This window comes from Asparagus officinalis, chromosome 4 (assembly GCF_001876935.1).
Source record: "Asparagus officinalis chromosome 4, Aspof.V1, whole genome shotgun sequence".
NCBI classification, from domain to species: domain Eukaryota; kingdom Viridiplantae; phylum Streptophyta; class Magnoliopsida; order Asparagales; family Asparagaceae; genus Asparagus; species Asparagus officinalis.
The window spans coordinates 34,353,466-34,372,728 of NC_033797.1; the positions used below are offsets into that span (position 1 = coordinate 34,353,466).

General features: G+C 43.2%; 1 protein-coding gene across 1 annotated transcript; it reads right to left on the minus strand.

Moving 5' to 3' along the window:
- On the minus strand, positions 3,123 to 6,370 carry LOC109838492. The gene is made up of 5 exons (XM_020406930.1): positions 6,325 to 6,370; positions 3,737 to 3,880; positions 3,587 to 3,646; positions 3,366 to 3,479; positions 3,123 to 3,268 (listed from the first exon to the last, which is right to left on the minus strand). Exons 1-5 carry the CDS (start codon positions 6,359 to 6,361, stop codon positions 3,123 to 3,125), a joined length of 501 nt encoding a protein of 166 aa, XP_020262519.1. The 5' UTR covers positions 6,362 to 6,370.

Sequence of the window (19,263 nt, forward strand, 5' to 3'; positions counted from 1 at the left end):
TGATGAAAAGCATACTGCATTTAGAACACCTCTCGGCGTCTTCTGCTACACAGTTATGCCCTTCGGCTTAAAAAATGCAGGTGCTACATATCAACGAGCCATGTCAAAGATCTTTTAGGAGCATCTCCGAAAGACTGTTGAATGCTACGTAGATGATTTGGTCGTGAAAAGTCGTGATAAAAAAGATCACATTAAGGACTTGAAGACCATGTTCGACTTGATGCGAGCCCATCAATTGAAGATGAATCCTACCAAGTCTTTCTTCGGAATGTCTAGTGGTAAATTCCTGGGATTCGTCGTCACCACCAAAGGTATTCACATCGATCCTGATAAGGTAAAGGCGATTAATGAATTGCAGCCTCCGAGAAACCTCAGGGAGCTCAGAGGATTGCAAGGGCGATTAGCCCCGTCGGTTCATTTCGAACCTCTCAGGAAAATGCCAACCATTCTCCAAGCTCGCAAAGAAGGGCGTGTCTTTTGTATGGGATGACGCTTGTCAAAAGGCATTCGAGAGTATTAAAGAATATCTCTCGAAACCTCCTGTACTCGTTGCACCGAAATCGGGCAAACCGTTCTTGATTTATGTCAAGGCGACGAGCCACTCATTAAGTGCATTACTTGCACAAGATGATGATAACGGTCATGAGCAGGCAGTATAATATTTGAGCCGAACCATGGTAGGTGCTGAATCTCGATATCCTATGATCGAGAGAGAATGCCTCACCTTGGTGTTCGCTATTCAGAAGATGCGGCATTATCTGGTCGGGCAGACTATTTACGTCATCTCTAAAGTTAATCCGGTCCGAGTATTCATGACTCAACCAGCTTCCATGAGCTGGCGGTTAGCAAAATGGGCCTTACTCTTGTCCCAATATGACTTACATTTTAAACAACAGAAGTCAGTAAAAGGGCAGGCCATCTGTGATCTCCTGGCAGCTAATCCAACTACGGAAGTCAACGCAACTTCGCACCAACAAATATGGCGTTTGTACTTCGATGGCGCTTCACGAGCAACTAATGTAGCAAGTGCTCCTGGAAGTTCTAAGATTTCTTCCGGAGTGGGAGTTGTCTTGGTTTCCCCAGGAAAACATGTGATGCCTCGGGCCTACTCGTTGACGGAACCGTGCTCAAATAATGTAGCCGAATATAATGCATTACTCATAGGACTCAACTTCGCTAAGGAGCTGGGGGTTGAATATCTCGAGGCCTTCGGCGATTCTCAGCTAATAGTCAGGCAAGTCCAAGGAGAATATGAGGTTCGAAGCCAAGATCTAATACCATACCATAAGATGGCAGTGGAGATGAGGGAATCATTCGAAGGATTCTTTATCGAACATATTCCACGGCTACAGAATACCTATGCAGACGCATTGGCAGCATTAGCCGTATCACTGGCACAGCCTCCCGAAACAGAGCAGTTTGTTACGGTAAGAACTCACCAACTCCTAGTGCCGCTTTACAATGAAGATGCCAAGGAAGAAGAGGTTCAAGAGGTACACGCTACTCAAATCGAGTTCGAACCACGAGATTGGCGTTTCCCCATCATCGACTACGTCTTGCATGGAATCTTGCCAGAAGATGTAAAGGAAAGAGAGTCAATCCGGTGAAGAGCACCAAGATTCTACTACAATACGGAGAATCGAACGCTATACCGCAGGGGGTACGATGGGTTGCTATTGCGTTGCCTATCAACCAAAGAAGCTGAAGAGGTCCTTAGGGAGGCGCATGAAGGAGAGTGTGGCGCACACCAACCTGGTCCCAAGCTTTACGATCGCATCAGAAGAATGGGGTATTTTTGGCCTTCCATGATGAGCGATGCAATCACGTATGCCCGAAAGTGTAATGCATGTCAAATACACGTGAATTATGTGCACTAACCTCCGGAGCATCTGCATCCTTCGGTTACGTCATGGCCGTTCGAGACTTGGGGAATGGACATTGTTGGCCCTATAAATCCCCCATCAGTCAAAGGCGACCGGTTCATCCTGGCAATTACCGATTACTTCTCCAAATGGGCTAAAGCAGTTCCACTCAGAGAAGTTAAAATGAGCAAAGTCATTGCATTCATCAAACACCACATCATCTACAGGTATGGTGTTCCAAGACGAATCATACATGACAACGGTCCTCAGTTTGTCAGCAACGCCTTCATAAGGTTCTGCGAAAAGTTTAAAATTCAGGATATCTCGTCGACGGCTTATAATCCTACAGCGAATGGATTAGCTGAAGCCTTCAACAAGACTATCATCAAACTCTTGTTGAAAATCGTGACAACTAATAAACGAGACTGGGATGACAAGCTTGGCGCGGCTCTATGGGCCTATCGGACCACGGTGCGCACACCAACGGGAGCAACCCCGTATTCACTGGTGTACGGATGTGAAGCTGTTCTTCCATTGGAGATCCAAATCCCGTCGCTTCGGATCGCCCTTGCAACCCAGATGACGACCGAAGAACAACATCAGAAACGCCTCGAAGAACTCGAGAGGCTCGATGAAGAGCGCCTGGAAGCTCAACAGCATATTGAGTTTTACCAAGCCAGAATTTCTCGAGCCTTCGACAAAAAGGTTCGACAAAGGAGTTTCAAAGAAGGGGATTTGGTTCTAGCTGAAAGGCGGCCTATGAGCCTTAATTCCAAGAAGAATGGCAAATTTGAACCCAAATGGGAAGGGTCATTCGTAGTACTACTCGAGTGGCGCATATCGCCTTGTCACCAAGGACGGTGACCGGCTTATGATGCCGATAAACGGCAAGTTCCTGAAAAGATACTATCCTTAGTATCTTCAGGATAACCAATGCATCGGGAAGTTCCCCACCTGCATCTCGGAGCTCACGAAACATCTGAAGCTCATGCTCTAGGCAATCAAGGTCATCAACTATAGCCTGTGCCAAATCTGGATGTCCCGCTTCCCTTATCAAATTGACTTTAGAATCAAGGAAAGGCTTGAATTGGCGAAGAGAAAGTCCACCATGGAAAAGCTTGCCAATCATAGCATTCATGAAAGAGAAGAAGGAGCGGACTTCTATACAGATGACAATCTTCTCAGGATCATCATCAGATAACAACTCCCTCGCCAGAATATGAAGACGAGAAGAATTCCCTGCACGATAAAAAAAAACCGTCAGAAAAAGACCTTGAAGAGTAAATAAATAGTATTCATACCCTCTTGAGTCACTGGGGGTGGTGGAGGTGTAACGGCTGGGGGTGTATCAACTGGTGTAGTTGGTCCCATAGCCGGCTCAACAGGGTCATTCTCAACAAAAACTCCTGTTAAATACAAGTCAGAATTCTCAAAGGCATCACATTATAGCTGCATTAGTCAAAATTGGCTAGTCCTATAATTAATTTGGGAGGAGGCATATACCTTCGAAAGAATCATCCTCAAGATTCTTATCGAACGTAGGCTCGGAAAATATATCTCCGGGTAACTGGCCATCAAATTGAGGAGAGCTATACATGAAGTGGAGTGTAGGAGTCTCTGCGATCAAGCCTTCCTCGTCAAAATCATCAATAGAGAAATCTGACGTAAAAGAATATAAGTACCAAAGAAGAATAAAGAGACTACAACCAACAAAAATGAGTTACCCCTTATGGATGCGTTAGCCTCTTTATTCCCAAAATCCACGTATGCCTCCTGCAAGTTATCTGAAGAAGCAAGATGTACAGAGATGATTAGAGGATGCACAAATTCTTTTGTATACCATCTAAAAGATACATTGTCAATAGTAGATGTACCTGGATCTGCGGAATCAGGTCCTACATTGCTATCCTCCCTAATGTCGGCAACCCCTGTAGGCCTTTTTAACTGGGGCAGCGGGTCAGGCTCACCAGGAGACACAGGAACGGAATCGGGACTCATTTCGCTCTCTCCACGCTCTCCTATATAGAGATGGAAAAGCATGAGTCAATGTTCTGAATAACCAAGAAGGTGGTTTACAGAGTAGATGTTACCTCCGTCACTAGCAGGATCATCACCAGCCAAGTCCATATCAGATGCTCGGGAAGCTACACGCTGCTTGCGGGCTAATCTCTTCCGCCTAGCAGCAGGGACAATAATCGAAGGTCTCGCCTGGGAAGGGGGATGGAACTCTTCATCCTGGTCAACTGTGGTCCCTGAAACATCAAACCATAGTCAGTTTCAATATTTCTGGAAGATGGAAGGAAAAGATGAATAGCAAACCTCTCTCGGAAAAGTCTTCATAATCTTCAGGATCTCCCCCTGAAGCCTCGTCTGTGGAATGAAAGGTCTTCTTTCCCTCTTCATCAATCCGACGAGTCTTGTTCCGTGCCCTCTGTGATCGAGCATTTCCCCAAATCCTACGGGAATCAACCTGAGAAGCTTCCTCGGCCTCTAACTCTGCAATCGGCTTCACGGGGATAGTCTTGTTGGCTGCTAACAACCACTTGCAGCTTAAGAAAGTGAGGTGCAACTGCCGATCAGCACTCGGGAGACTGAATTTAACACCAGTACAGCCAGTCACGGTCCACAACCACGCACGGAGACCATCTACCAAACCGCCGTGGGCCCGAAGCTGCTGACGAGGATTCCCGACGTAAAGCTGATCGTAGCCAAACTGACGAGCGAATCGACAGGGTAGATATGGCTCTATGAAGCACTGATCCCTCACCCGAAAAGTCAGATAGCCTGGCCTAATGTTCACTAGCCAGTAAAACCAGCCAATGTCCAAGTGAGTTCGATACTCTCTCGGCCTCTCCTCATCTATCAAACAATCGCCGTATCGGCCGGAGAACTGCGGAAAGCAAGTGGAAAATGTCCAACACTTGTGGACCTGCAGCTGCTGTCTGATGTCAGAAAATCCGCGCCCCTCCCACTTGCCGTTCTCAAGCAACTGCAGTAAAGGAACGGAATGATCTGTGGCGCTCGGTACCGACATCATATCGGAACGGTGAAGGACGAACCAAGCCATCAAGTAAGTGTACGGGAGCTCCGTCTTAATGGTGGGAATCTGACCCGGCAAATCACTTTCCTTCCGTGTAAAGGCACCAGAAAGCTGTCGAAGTCCTCGATGAATGTTAGCCACCATCACCGGAAGAAGTGAGAGTTCTTTCTTGTAGGCGAGCTGAACTGCTGGATAGAGCACTTCCAAGGGCAAGGCATCGCCAGACTGATATGGAACAACGCACTTCTTCAACCAGATAGCGAGATAACCGGCAAGAAGAGTCATTGGTCGAATCGGTGCGGTAGCATGCCACAAGAATGATTTGAACTTGGTCCCTGCAGGAAAGCCACCCTCAGAACTGCTAGTGGTATAAGAATGAGCGCCAATCTTCTTCAGCAGACTGTTCACCCCTGAGGGAGTAAGTGGAGCCAACTCACAAATAGCCTCGCCAGAATTACTCTCCAGATTCTTGAACAAATAATTGGCAAACTGCTTCAGACTCACGAATGTCTTAGTCCTCTTTGCTAAAGGCTCAGACTGCGCCAAAGCTATATGATAGGGACAAGTGAGATCCCATAGAGTCTCGTAGCGATCAGGCATACGATCCTTCAGCGGACTTAATTCATGGTTGGAGGGAAAGTATTCCTGATACAACATCTGTCCCATGGGTAAGCCAGAAATCCTGTGCATCTCGTGAAGAGCCAAACCCAACTCCCCTTGCCGGGTCAGAAAAGTGTTCGAATCTGAATTATAAAGCTCGAACAAAGCACAGAAATGCCTTGCGCTGACAGGCAAGCCATACATGGTGGCACGAACGGCTGCATATAAACCACAAGCGTGCAACTCCTCGCCCCATCGGCTCAAGACATACGTCGTCATACGGGTCCACCAAAACTTGTCCAAAGAATGGACCCAACCATAAATCCTGTGACGCGTCGCAGGCATCTCCCGTCCTAGAGCAGCGAGGCGATTCCTCAAGGTAGAAGCGGTGGCGAGGAACTCGTTACGTGGTGGTGCATCCAGCCCCAGTACTCCGGGACGCAATCCGGTGATGTGACTTCTGCTCGAGCCAGGAAACGCCTGATGAGTGATGTAGCCGCAATGGACGCTCTCATGCTCCTCCGTCAAGCGCCACGACATCTCCCGTGTCACGGCCTGACGCCTGAGCTCAGTCAATGAACGATGCCGAGGAATCTTCGGCAAGTATATGAAGCCACTGCCAGTTTTATGAAGCCACTGCTCAGCCTCAATAAACACGGCATCCGGGTCTTCGACAGAGTCGCCAAATAAGAAATCACTCTTCCGAAGAGGCTGAATAGAACTGGCGTCCTTCACGCTCTCTCCACGCTCTCCTATATAGATGGAAAAGCATGAGTCAATGTTCCGAATAACCAAGAAGGTGGTTTACAGAGTAGATGTTACCTTCGTCACTAGCAGGATCATCACCAGCCAAGTCCATATCAGATGCTCGGGAAGCTACACGCGGTTTGCGGGCTAATCTCTTCCGCCTAGCAGCAGGGACAATAATCGAAGGTCTCGCCTGGGGAGGGGGACGGAACTCTTCATCCTGGTCAACTGTGGTCCCTGAAACATCAAACCATAGTCAGTTTCAATATTTCTGGAAGATGGAAGGAAAAGATGAATAGCAAACCTCGCTCAGAAAAGTCTTCATAACCTTCAGGATCTCCCCCTGAAGCCTCGTCTGCGGAATGAAAGGTCTTCTTTCCCTCTTCATCAATCCGACGAGTCTTGTTCCGTGTCCTCTGTGATCGAGCGTTTTCCCAAATCCTACGGGAATCAACCTGAGAAGCTTCCTCGGCCTCTAACTCTGCAATCGGCTTCACGGGGATAGTCTTGTTGGCTGCTAACAACCACTTGCAGCTTAAGAAAGTGAGGTGCAACTGCCGATCAGCACTCGGGAGACTGAATTTAGCACCAGTACAGCCAGTCACGGTCCATAACCACGCACGGAGACCATCTACCAAACCGCCGTGGGCCCGAAGCTGCTGACGAGGATTCCCGACGTAAAGCTGATCGTAACCAAACTGACGAGCGAATCGACAGGGTAGATATGGCTCTATGAAGCACTGATCCCTCACCCGAGAAGTCAGATAACCTGGCCTAATGTTCACCAGCCAGTTAAAGCAGCCAATGTCCAAGTGAGTTCGATACTCTCTCGGCCTCTCCTCATCTATCAAACAATCGCCGTATCGGCCGGAGAACTGCGGAAAGCAAGTGGAAAATGTCCAACACTTGTGGACCTGCAGCTGCTGTCTGATGTTAGAAAATCCGCGCCCCTCCCACTTGCCGTTCTCAAGCAACTGCAGTAAAGGAATGGAATGATCTGTGGCGCTCGGTACCGACATCATATCGGAACGGTGAAGGACGAACCAAGCCATCAAGTAAGTGTACGGGAGCTCCGTCTTAAGGGTGGGAATCTGACCCGGCAAATCACTTTCCTTCCGTGTAAAGGCACCAGAAAGCTGTCGAAGTCCTCGATGAATGTTAGCCACCATCACCGGAAGAAGTGAGTGTTCTTTCTTGTAGGCGAGCTGAAGCATCGCCAGACTGATATGGAACAACGCACTTCTTCAACCAGATAGCGAGATAACCGGCAAGAAGAGTCATTGGTCGAATCGGTGCGGTAGCATGCCACAAGAATGATTTGAACTTGGTCCCTGCAGGAAAGCCACCCTCAGAACTGCTAGTGGTATAAGAATGAGCGCCAATCTTCTTCAGCAGACTATTCACCCCTGAGGGAGTAAGTGGAGCCAACTCACAAATAGCCTCGCCAGAATTACTCTCCATATTCTTGAACAAATAATTGGCAAACTGCTTCAGACTCACGAATGTCTTAATCCTCTTTGCTAAAGGCTCAGACTGCGCTAAAGCTATATGATAGTGACAAGTGAGATCCCATAGAGTCTCGTAGCGATCAGGCATACGATCCTTCAGCGGACTTAATTCATGGTTAGAGGGAAAGTACTCCTGATACAACATCTGTCCCATGGGTAAGCCAGAAATCCTGTGCATCTCGTGAAGAGCCAAGCCCAATTCCCCTTGTCGGGTCAGAAAAGTGTTCGAATCTAAATTATAAAGCTCGAACAAAGCACAGAAATGCCTTGCGCTGACAGGCAAACCATACATGGTGGCACGAACGGCTGCATATAAACCACAAGCGTGCAACTCCTCGCCCCATCGGCTCAAGACATACGTCGTCATACGGGTCCACCAAAACTTGTCCAAAGAATGGACCCAACCATAAATCCTGTGACGCGTCGCAGGCATCTCCCGTCCTAGAGCAGCAAGGCAATTCCTCAAGGTAGAAGCGGTGGCGAGGAACTCGTTACATGGTGGTGCATCCAGCCCCAGTACTCCAGGACGCAATCCGGTGATGTGACTTCTGCTCGAGCCAGGAAACGCCTGATGAGTGATGTAGCCGCAATGGACGCTCTCATGCTCCTCCGTCAAGCGCCACGACATCTAGCCGCAATGGACGCTCTCATGCTCCTCCGTCAAGCGCCACGACATCTCCCGTGTCACGGCCTGACTCCTGAGCTCAGTCAATGAACGATGCCGAGGAATCTTCGGTAAATATATGAAGCCACTGCCAGTTTTATGAAGCCACTGCTCAGCCTCAATAAACACGGCATCCGGGTCTTCGACAGAGTCGCCAAACAAAAAATCAGTCTTCCTGAGAGACTGAACGGAACTGGCGTCCTTCACAAGTGGTGCATCGGTAATCAACTGTCGAAGAGCTCGGTGCCCACCTTCCTTCACCGCCTGAGCGACCTCAGTCGATGTGCCCAAGACGAACTGAGGAGTGACCGGGATAGGGGAAACATCGTCGGAGGTCGAATAATACTCGCCACGACGCCCGTATACTGCGTGAGATGAGAACGCTCCAGAAGGGTATTCAACTGAGAACAAGCAATTAAACGTTTGTTAATTCCAGTTATAAAAGGAAATTGAACTCATCTTACGAAGGGGTAAGATAGAGTCATTGCCTTATAAAGGGTGTGACGTTTTGGCCACGTTGCGCCTTCATAAGATAGGGTATATCGACAATATATCCCTGCCTTATAAGGCACAACGCAGCGACAAAACGCCCCCTTTATTTATTATGAGATAGTGTTTTGACCAAGCAAAACATATCTTTGAAGCGTCGATCCTCACCAAGGAGAATCAAGGCTTTTCCCGGTTGCCTCACCAAGGAGAACAACGGGGAGTAAAAAAAGAAAAAGGACCAATTTGCAAATTTCCAAGAAAAAAATGGACTAATTTGTAAATTTCCAGAAAAAAGTAGCTCACCGGCGTAAGAGGGAGGCGCGCCATCAGCCGGCGCGGTAGAGGATTGACCCCTCGCCATACGGGACATAGAAACCTACAAGGTAAATTGATTATAGCCTTGAACCAGATCTGGCTGAACCAGACCAGACCAGGGCTGAACCAGACCAAGCCAGATTGAGCCAGAATGAGCCAGAATGAGCCAGAATGAGCCAAATTGAGCCAGATTGAACCTGGCTGGACCAGACCAGACCAGAATGAGCCAGAATGAGCCCAATTGAGCCAGATTGAGCCTGGCTGGACCAGACCAGACCAGAATGAGCCAAATTGAGCCAGATTGAACCAGAATGAGCCAGTCTGAGCCAAATTGAACCAGTTTGAACCAAATTTGAACCAGAATTCAAATTGGAGCTGAATTAAGCATTGGAACGACTTTAGATCAACCTACGGTTCAGTCCTTCAACTATTTAACCCCTCTACCACATATTTGGAAGGGTTGGAGAGATTTTTGAACCCAAATACTGCCTTTTTGGCACATTTTTGGGCCGGTTCAGATTATTCGAACCTAAAGTTTGGCTCATTATTAGGCCGATTCAGCTTATTATCGGACCGGTTCAACTCATTTGGATACGGAAATACTCCAATAAGGTATACGAGTTTAAACTATTCCCTCCTCTTTGTTGAGAAGTTTCTGGAGAATATTTTTCTAAAAAATATTCTTAAGGATAACTTAACATAACTCCCAGGAGTGTATGAGTATAAACTAGACCTCCCCGCTCCAACTCCTTAAGAGCTTAAACTGCGTAGACTCCAAAAGACTTACGAGTATAAACTGTGTTAAACGTCGGACAACGCGTCACAATGGAGATTCAAAGCCGTCAACCGATGGTCAATTCCGTGTTGAAACAACCAACTCGAGCTAAAAAAGCCAAGAAATCAAGAATCGACTTCAAATTCAAAATTCCGACAACGGTCAGACAATAAATGCAGCACCGGAACCCTCTCAAGCATTCGACAAAGCACCGAATAGCCTGGAGGATTGAAGGAATCGAGAACAGAAACCATTCCAAGATCCCGTCACACCGATTGAAGGTTGGGACAGTCATATCCAAAGTATTCCAGACTCTTCTATAAAAGAACGAGGCTGGAAAACTTTGGAGGGGGTATCTGTAGGTATATAAAATTGCTTATAGGTCCCTTAACACGGCTCACCACGAACTAATGAACCATCGGGCGACGTATCTAAGCACGATCGTTAGCCCGTCAACACCGAAGCCAAACAATGTGCGACGGAGCGGATTAACGAGGCTACGAAGCTGACGAACCGCACGCGAACGACGGAATGAATCCACTCGCGTACGGAATCAAACCAACGGTTCAGGGAGTCAACGAGTCATTCAACCATATAACGGATTCGAACTCAGACACCAAAGCCGATTTACTGCCTAATCGGGATCCAGACTTCCAAATCAAGAATCAGAATAAATCAGGGTTCAGAGCAACGCCACGGGCAAACTCGGATGAATCGCAATCGAGTCACGATCAGTTTTGGAATCGAACTCAGAATCGGATTTATTGCCAAATCAGGAATCAAGTCAACGAATCAATTTCAGACCAATCAACTGCATAACCGAATCACGGATGAAGCGGATACAAGAACCAAAACAACCGAACGACGGACGCAAAACCCGGAGGGGCTCGGCCGAAACCGAGCCACCTCAAGGTGGCTCGGCCCAACCCTGAGGTGGCCGCCCAGATCTGTGCCAAATGCACAGATCTGGTTGCCTATAAATAGGCGGGGTCATTCATCATTTGGGAGGACTTTTGGAAGAACTTTTGGAGAGCCGAAACTCTGCCGGATTGAGACCTCATCTTAGAGTTTTTGAAGGCTTGAAGACTTGGACGTCCAAATCTGATTCCTAGCGAGCACCCGCATCACAAAAGGCAGGAGTTCGAGGGGATCGAGATCTCAGATCTACGTTGTTACACTCCGGATCAAAGCTTGGTCTTTGATCCCGAGATTCGAGCGATTGTTTCCTTGGTGAAATAATCCATCCGGCTATTATTTCCTTGGTGAAATAATACCCGTTATACTGCGTAGATCTGCTCGGATCTAGATCGTGCGGTGGTCCACGGCAAATAACTCCGGCGCAGGCAAACAACCCACCAAAGCGAGCGACCGCAAAACAGGAGCTCGTGATTCGTTCGACAAAAGAGAAAGAGTTATAATTTTTCTTTATTTTTCTTTGATTTTCATTGTAACCGGATCTAAAAAAGACCGGATCTTTGTAACCCAAAAAGTTGTTATTCAAGATAGCAATGGAATCATCAATGAAGAAGAATGCTATTTTCCCCGCGAACAATACCGGCATTAGAGAGCGAAGGATTTTGTAGTTTTTCTCTTGGTTCTCCAACACCTTGTCAAGGTTATGTAATTCATTAATAATATTAGTAAATCGCCAAAATATGACATCAATTGACTCATTTGGAAACATTTTAAATAACTCATATTCATGCATGAGGCTACTAATTTTGGACTCCTTGACTTGAGGAGTTCCTTCATTAGTGATACATAGTTTCTCACAAATTTCACGTACGGTTGCATACATGGAGACTCTATTATACTCATTTGGAGTGAGTCAACAAATCAAGGCGTTCATGGTTTTAACATTAATGTTAGCTAAATATCGTTCATTCTCGGTCATATCCTTGCTAGGCATTTCAACATATCTCTTCTCTACTATTTCTAGGATGTCAAGATCGATACATCGCAAATAAATTCTCATCCTAGCTTTCCAATAGGAGAAATTATTGCCGGTAAATAAAGGAGGTCTAGTAGTTGATTGACCTTCAAGCATATGCACATTCATGTTTGAGTCCATTTGGATCTTTATTCTAAGGTGATTTAACCTCAACAAATATAGAGATCTCGCTCTGATACCAAATGAAATTACCCTATAGAGGGGTAAATAGGGTAATCAAACAATAAATATGTAATTTATAAAATTCAATGCAACACAAGACATAAATGTAAAACTATGACATAAATAAGAGAGAGAGCAAGAGAATAGTTAGCCAAATTGCATGCCGATGTGTTCATGAGGTTCGATCCTCACGACCTATGTCCCGACCACCTCTCCCGATGGTAATCCACTAAACACACCTGGTTTGGAAGTTAAAACTTTTTCACAATGATCTCTCCCCGAGGTCTCACAACTACGCAATTTGATCTCGTCGAGATCAAGCTCTCCACATAGTAGAATAAGATGGAAAAATCTCTCTTACAACACCTATATGACAAGGGTTAAGGGATTGCAAATAAAGCTTGGGGTTGTGGGTATTGAAGTTGTAAATCCGAAATTGAGAAGAATGAGAGTTTAAGTGAAGTTACCCTAGAGGGTGGTGAATAGGGTATATGCTAAGCTAATCCGATATTAATGTCGATTTAAACTTATTAATAATTTCCTAGCAAATATGAAATACAACAAATTATATAAGCTTGAATATGCAATATAAACAAAGGGTGATATAAAAGAAGAACAAATATGCAAATGAGATAGAGCACAAATAAACAATACAAACACATGATGTGATCACGAAGTTCGGTCACTCTTGACCTACGTCTCCGCTCCCCACTCACAAGGAAAACTCCACTATCTCAAAAGATAGTACACAATCAGTTTTTAACGCTCACAATGCAATCACACAACACACCCTCTAAGTGTTGGCCTAGCCCGTGTCACCTTTCTCAAGTGCTTAGATTTATAACCTCTCTTTAGGCTTTACTACTAACGCCACTCCTCTTGAAATTGACCCCATCTCTTATCACACACTCCTCTGGGTGTACTTGTGTATTACAAAGTGAACTCTCAACAATAAGTACAAATAAAATGATTTGTTCCCAATACAAATTGACAACGAAATTAAGCTCACTTAATCACACTCAAAACCCAAATGTATTATACGTAAAAATACTCAATCTCAAATATGGGTGTGTGTGAAAACAATATGAACAATAATAAAAATTTAACTAAATATAAAATCTAGCTTAAATAAAATTGATAATCAACAAATAAATGTGTAAAGCTAGAATTGAGTTTAGAGAAAAAATCTTTGAAATAACAAGAGTGAGAGAGAGATGGAATTGAAGCTCAAACACAAAAGAATCAATCTTCTCCTCTTGTGAAAGTTTCTTCACAAAGCAAACTTGAATTCGCTTAAAAAAACTTAAACCCCTTTGTAAACTTGTTTTAAATTTTTCTTAAATTAAATCAGAAGTTAAAGGGTATGAGGTATATATAGGATCAAGAAACAAAGGCCCAAAAATCAAGAAAATATCATAAAATAACAAAATCTAAAAAACTAGCATTATGCTAACGACTACTAGTTCAGTCGACCGGATGACAATGGTCGGTCGATTGAAGGCTGTGCATCGGTCGACCGAACTCAAGTTATCGGTCGACTGAAATACCTTGAGAAAAAATTATCTGAAAACTTGTGTTCTGATCGGTCGATCGGAAGGTCATTGTCGGTCGACCGAAATATACTGAGAAGCAAAACTAATGAAACTCGTTCTGGTCGGTCGACCATAATGCCTTGCGCGGACGACCGAAAACTGATATATGACAAAATTGTTTGAAAAACTAAATTTGAATCATCTTTAAAAAATATCAAATAAATTCCAAAAAATATAAACCTTAGGAAAATGTTTATTGACATGAAAATGAACACGTTACAAAGGAAAATTTTCAATTTACATTTCCAATTTGTGAAAACTCGTCGTTTTGCAAAAACTCAAAAATACGTGTTTGTATGGACACTAGATTTTGACATATGACTTAAACTAAGTTATAAAAATACTTTGAACTGATTTGTCGACTATATATAAGATATATACAAAGATTATTTTGTCCATAAGTCAATAATACAAAGATTGCATAAAAATACCTAAATTGTGATGAAAGTAAGAATTGTGTATGTGTATATAGTTGAGCTTAAAAGTATTGAAACACAAAATACACATCCTACACTATTATACCATATATATAGCAAATAAAGCTCGATCGTGGATTTTGACTTGACTTGTATTTCCTCTATTTACAATATAGATCTTGAATCATTCAACCTGGGTCAATCAATCAAAACCAAACACTAGAAAACACGTTATAAATTGTTTGTTAAATCATCAAAACAAGATTAGAGAATTAGTCTCACTACATGAGTCCTAACAACGCTCAAAACACACAATAAACACAAACTCAAAGAATTTTTCTTGCTTGCTTAGTTATTGAAGAGAAGAGGGCAAAGAGGTATATATATAGGAACCCCAAACAATAGCCTAAATCCCAAACAAAATCCAAAATTTCGAAAATTCAACTAAAACCAAAACTAGTCATTATAGTGCCATCAGTCGACTGATTATACTGTTCAGTCGACTAGTGAGCTGACCGTTACAGGTAGCTCAACCTTCTTCGGTCGACTGATGAACTCATCAGTTGACTGATGACCTGCTTCGGTTGACTGTTGGTTCATCAGTCGACTAAGCAAAAACTTTTTGTACTTTCCAAGTAGTTTCTTCAGTCGATTAATAGCACTATTCAGTCAACTGATAATATGAAAAGAGCCTGTTTAAAAAATGAAAATTTGATTTTTGAAGTGCCTTTAAAAATAGCAAATAAATTCTAAAAAATATCAAACTTTGGGAACTATTTACATGAATATAAACATGTTAGAAAAAGGAATTTTTGAAAAATTATTTCCAAATGTAAAAACTTATCATTTTTCAAAATTGGCCAAAAAACATGATTTTAAAAGTGTATGTGTGTAATAACCATAAATTTTTGATACTAGTTAAAATAATTTTTCTAGTATTTTAAAATATTAAATTATTATCTTCAAAAGAGTATTTGTATTTTCTTGATTTTTTAGAATTTTTCTACTATTTAAAAATCTAATTTTATATTTATTTAATGATTGTAATAATTATAAATTAACTTATTATGGTGAAAACCTTTAAATTAATATTTGTATTATTTTTGTTATTGTTATTATAAGTATTGTATTAATTATAATAATTTTTCGTAATTATGTTTTATCTAATTCTTAATTATTTAACCCGTATCCTAAAAACTATACTCTCTCTCTCTATCTCTCTCTCGCGTCCTCTGCTCTCTCTCGAGCTCTCTTCTCTCGTCTCATCCTCCTCCTCTCTTCTTCTTCCTGGCAGGCCAACCCCAACCCCCCGCTTCTCTCGTTATTCGGCTTTCTCCCCGCGCTCGAGCAGTCCCGCACTCCCGCGAGCCCCATGCCAGCCTCTCTCCCTGGCCAAGCCCTCGTGCTGCTGCGATCAGTCTCTCCAGCATTGTCACCAGGCCTTTCCCTCGTCCCTATTGACCCTTCCTATCCCTTAGCGCTTGCACCGACCACCGCTCACCGCCATTCTCCTCCTTCTCCTCTCTAGCCACAGCCCCCCCTCCCCCCTCAGCCGTCGACCATCAAAACCAGCCTCCGCTACGGCCAGCCATCTCCTCGCTTCGCTGCCACCGCCATCGCCCAGATCTCACGCACCCCAACCAAGGCTCGTGCTCCCTCCTTGCCTCGCACCTCCCCATCCAAGCCAGACGCCGCCTGCTCTCCTCTTCCTGATCGTCGACTTGGCTGTCCCTCGGCGCAGCCGATGTGTGATCGGCCTCCCCTCAATCCCAGATTTGTCCCCTACAGCCATTCACCACCTCTTGCTCAAACCACTAGCCTCCGTCGACGCCACCGCACCGAGCTCGTCCAGCAATCCCGTCACCACCGCCTCATCTATGGGTCGTAGCCTCACACGTCAACATCAATCCGTTCGACGAAAAACCTCATGGCAAGATCCCTTTGCTCAGATTGTTACTTATTAAAATACTTAGATCCATTATGAATTACATGCATATTTTAGACTATGTTTTGATTATATTGTAGTATTTATTTATAATTATCTGCGTGGGTTTTTTTGATGAAGTTATGAATTATTTGCATATATGCAATTGTGATATAATTATCTGCGTGAGTTTGTTTGATGAATAATATTAAATAAATCATAATAATATGTAAGTAGTATTTTTAGAATAATTATAATAAAATAAAATAATTTATTTTGATAATAGAATCATTTTAGAGAATTTATAATAAATTTAAAGAATTTATTTAGGATAATTATAATATTTCAAAATAATTTATTTTGAGAAAAAGAATCATTTTAGAATAATAAATATTTTAAAAGAATTTATTTGAAAAGAATATTATTTTTGAATGATTTTAATGAGGAATAAATAATTTATCTTGGAAAAGGAATTATCTTGAAAAAAGAATTATTTTAAGTTATTATATGTATATTCTAAAAGAATTTATCTTTAGAAAAGGAATTATTTTAGATTAATTATAATGAGAAATGATTAAAATAAAGTATTTTAGAAAAAAATTATTTTCTAAATTATATAAATGTTGTTTATGATTTATAATTCTTAGATTTAATTATATGATATGTCATGGATTTATTGCATAAAATTAGCTGTAGTTATTGTTCCATGTTGTGTTTGAGAACCATTAGTAGTTCATAACTTAGTGGTTTTGCGCGTCATGAAAAAGACTTAGTGACATGTGTATGTGCATTGATTAAATTTAGGAGATGGACCAGAGATCTAATGTAAGTTATGTTTGTTGACTTAGAAAAGCGTGAAGAGTTGGGATGGGGAAGTCTTGGTTTATGTGATCGGATGTGACTATTGATGTATCTTCCAGGCTTGCACTAGTGAATTCATGTACTCACTGGGGTTGGTTTATTGGGCTAAAGTGAATTCGTGCAGTCACTTTGGTCAGTGAAATTATGTAGTCACCCGAGTTTTTCTTGAGTTCGAACTAGGCCAAAATCGGATTGCGTGTATTCCTTTGACCGATTCGTGTAGCGGTAATGGATGTGTGTAGAGAATTTGTGAATAGTCAATTATCCGATAATATGAATGTTGACTCTATGTGATATATGAACCAGTAACCTGTTATAGGATGGTTAGTTACATGGCCTCGTTACTTAGATGATTATGGATTCTTGTGAGATACATATTAGTGTAAGCTGTCTAAAAATCACAATAGATAGCTTATCCTCCATCAAACACCGATGATGGAAGTTATAATCTGACGACTTCCAGAAGGCTACAATTTGAAGACTTTCACGTAGATCGCTGAAGGTTACAATCTGACGACCTTCACGACAACCGATGGGAGCTCTAGTTCAACAGCATTCATAATCAACATCGGGAGTTACAATCTGACGACTCTCATATTCTCAAGGAGCCAAGACGAAGATTACAAGACAATGATCTTTGCAACGCTATGACAAAAGAGATTACTTTGTGATAATCTCTTCAAGACAAGAAGCGGAGGTCCTCCTCGTGTGTCAACATCAAAACGCTGGGGTCGATCCCGCGTTACAATATCAAAACACGAGGATCGAACCCACGTTACAACATCAAAACGCTAGAGTCAATCCCGCGTTACAACATCAAAACGCGAGGGTCGAACCCATGTTACAATATCAAAACACGAGGGTCGAACCCACGTTACAACATCAAAACGCCAGGGTCAAACCCGCGTTACAACATCAAAATGCTGGAGTCAAACCCGCGTTACAATATCAAAACGCGAGGGTCGAACCCACGTTACAACATCAAAACGTTGGAGTCGGACCCGCGTTACAACAAGCGAAACGTGAGCGACCCTCACGTTCTGGATGTTCAGTCAACACCCAACCTCGCGTCTCAATCCTAAGACGCGAGGTTAGGGTCCTGAACGCCAGGTTGGGCGTTTGACTCATTCAAATATGAGTCGAACGGTTTCAGAACCATTTTCCCCACGATTTGAGGAAATCATGCCCACTTAGGAGCGGATTTAGAGGGCAGTTACACCCCCTTAATCCCCTATAAAAGCGAGTAAACTCAACTGAGTTCGAGGGAATTTTCTGGGCTCAGATCAACCACTGAAGGCTGGCATTTTTCGGATCTGGCACTTGGCAGCAGCAGGAGAAATCCTTGGGCGAGCTTTTGGGGAGATTGGCATCATCCTCCAACGAAGATCATCTTCAACTTCGACAACAGAGAGCTTTCATCCTTGGCTTATCAACCGAACTTTCGGTTCAAATCAACTCTTTTACAGAGTTCTTCTAAACTCGTTCAGAGTTCTCAAACTTGCCACACAAGTTCTCCACAGCGTCGAATCATGAGGAGAAGACATCGTTCCAGTGAAGCAAAACGTCGGATCATCAACGAAGAGCAAACTCGACGCGAGCATTTGAGGGAGGCACTCCATCGCCACCGAGAAGAACCCAGTTTTAAACAAAGGAGAGAATCAAATTCGTTCTCTTCTCTTTTGTAATCGAATTGTAATCGGAATCAAAGAAATACAAGTCAATTTTCTTTGTTCTCTTCTTTGCAAATTTTTCCACAAACAATTAGTTATATTTCTTTTCATACATAGACCAGGATTAATATTTAATTATCTATAATTTGAGACATATGATATATACATTAGGGTTTCCTTGTTTGGATTATTTCGCTCGACGTACTACATCTTGTGTTGTAGATTTTTAAGTATTAATTCCATCTATTTGTATGATCTTGTCACTCGGATGTTTATAGATTGTTCTGATTGTTATACTCTAGTGGTGGATTGCATCTAGCTTGTTAGTATTCCAGCTGCATGTTTCTACTCCTTCGACAACAGAGAGCTTTCATCCTTGGCTTATCAACCGAACTTTCGGTTCAAATCAACTCTTTTACAGAGTTCTTCTAAACTCGTTCAGAGTTCTCAAACTTGCCACACAAGTTCTCCACAGCGTCGAATCATGAGGAGAAGACATCGTTCCAGTGAAGCAAAACGTCGGATCATCAACGAAGAGCAAACTCGACGCGAGCATTTGAGGGAGGCACTCCATCGCCACCGAGAAGAACCCAGTTTTAAACAAAGGAGAGAATCAAATTCGTTCTCTTCTCTTTTGTAATCGAATTGTAATCGGAATCAAAGAAATACAAGTCAATTTTCTTTGTT

Bases quoted from the DNA above. Each gene is read 5' to 3' on its own strand.
- LOC109838492 (XM_020406930.1), bottom strand. From the start codon at position 6,361: ATGGACTTGGCTGGTGATGATCCTGCTAGTGACGAAG. The intron at 3,881-6,324 runs GTAACATCTACT...ATCTCTATATAG, and splicing joins TGATCCTGCTAGTGACGAAG to GAGAGCGTGGAGAGAGCGAA. The intron at 3,480-3,586 runs GTAACTCATTTT...GCTTGATCGCAG, and splicing joins GGCTAACGCATCCATAAGGG to AGACTCCTACACTCCACTTC.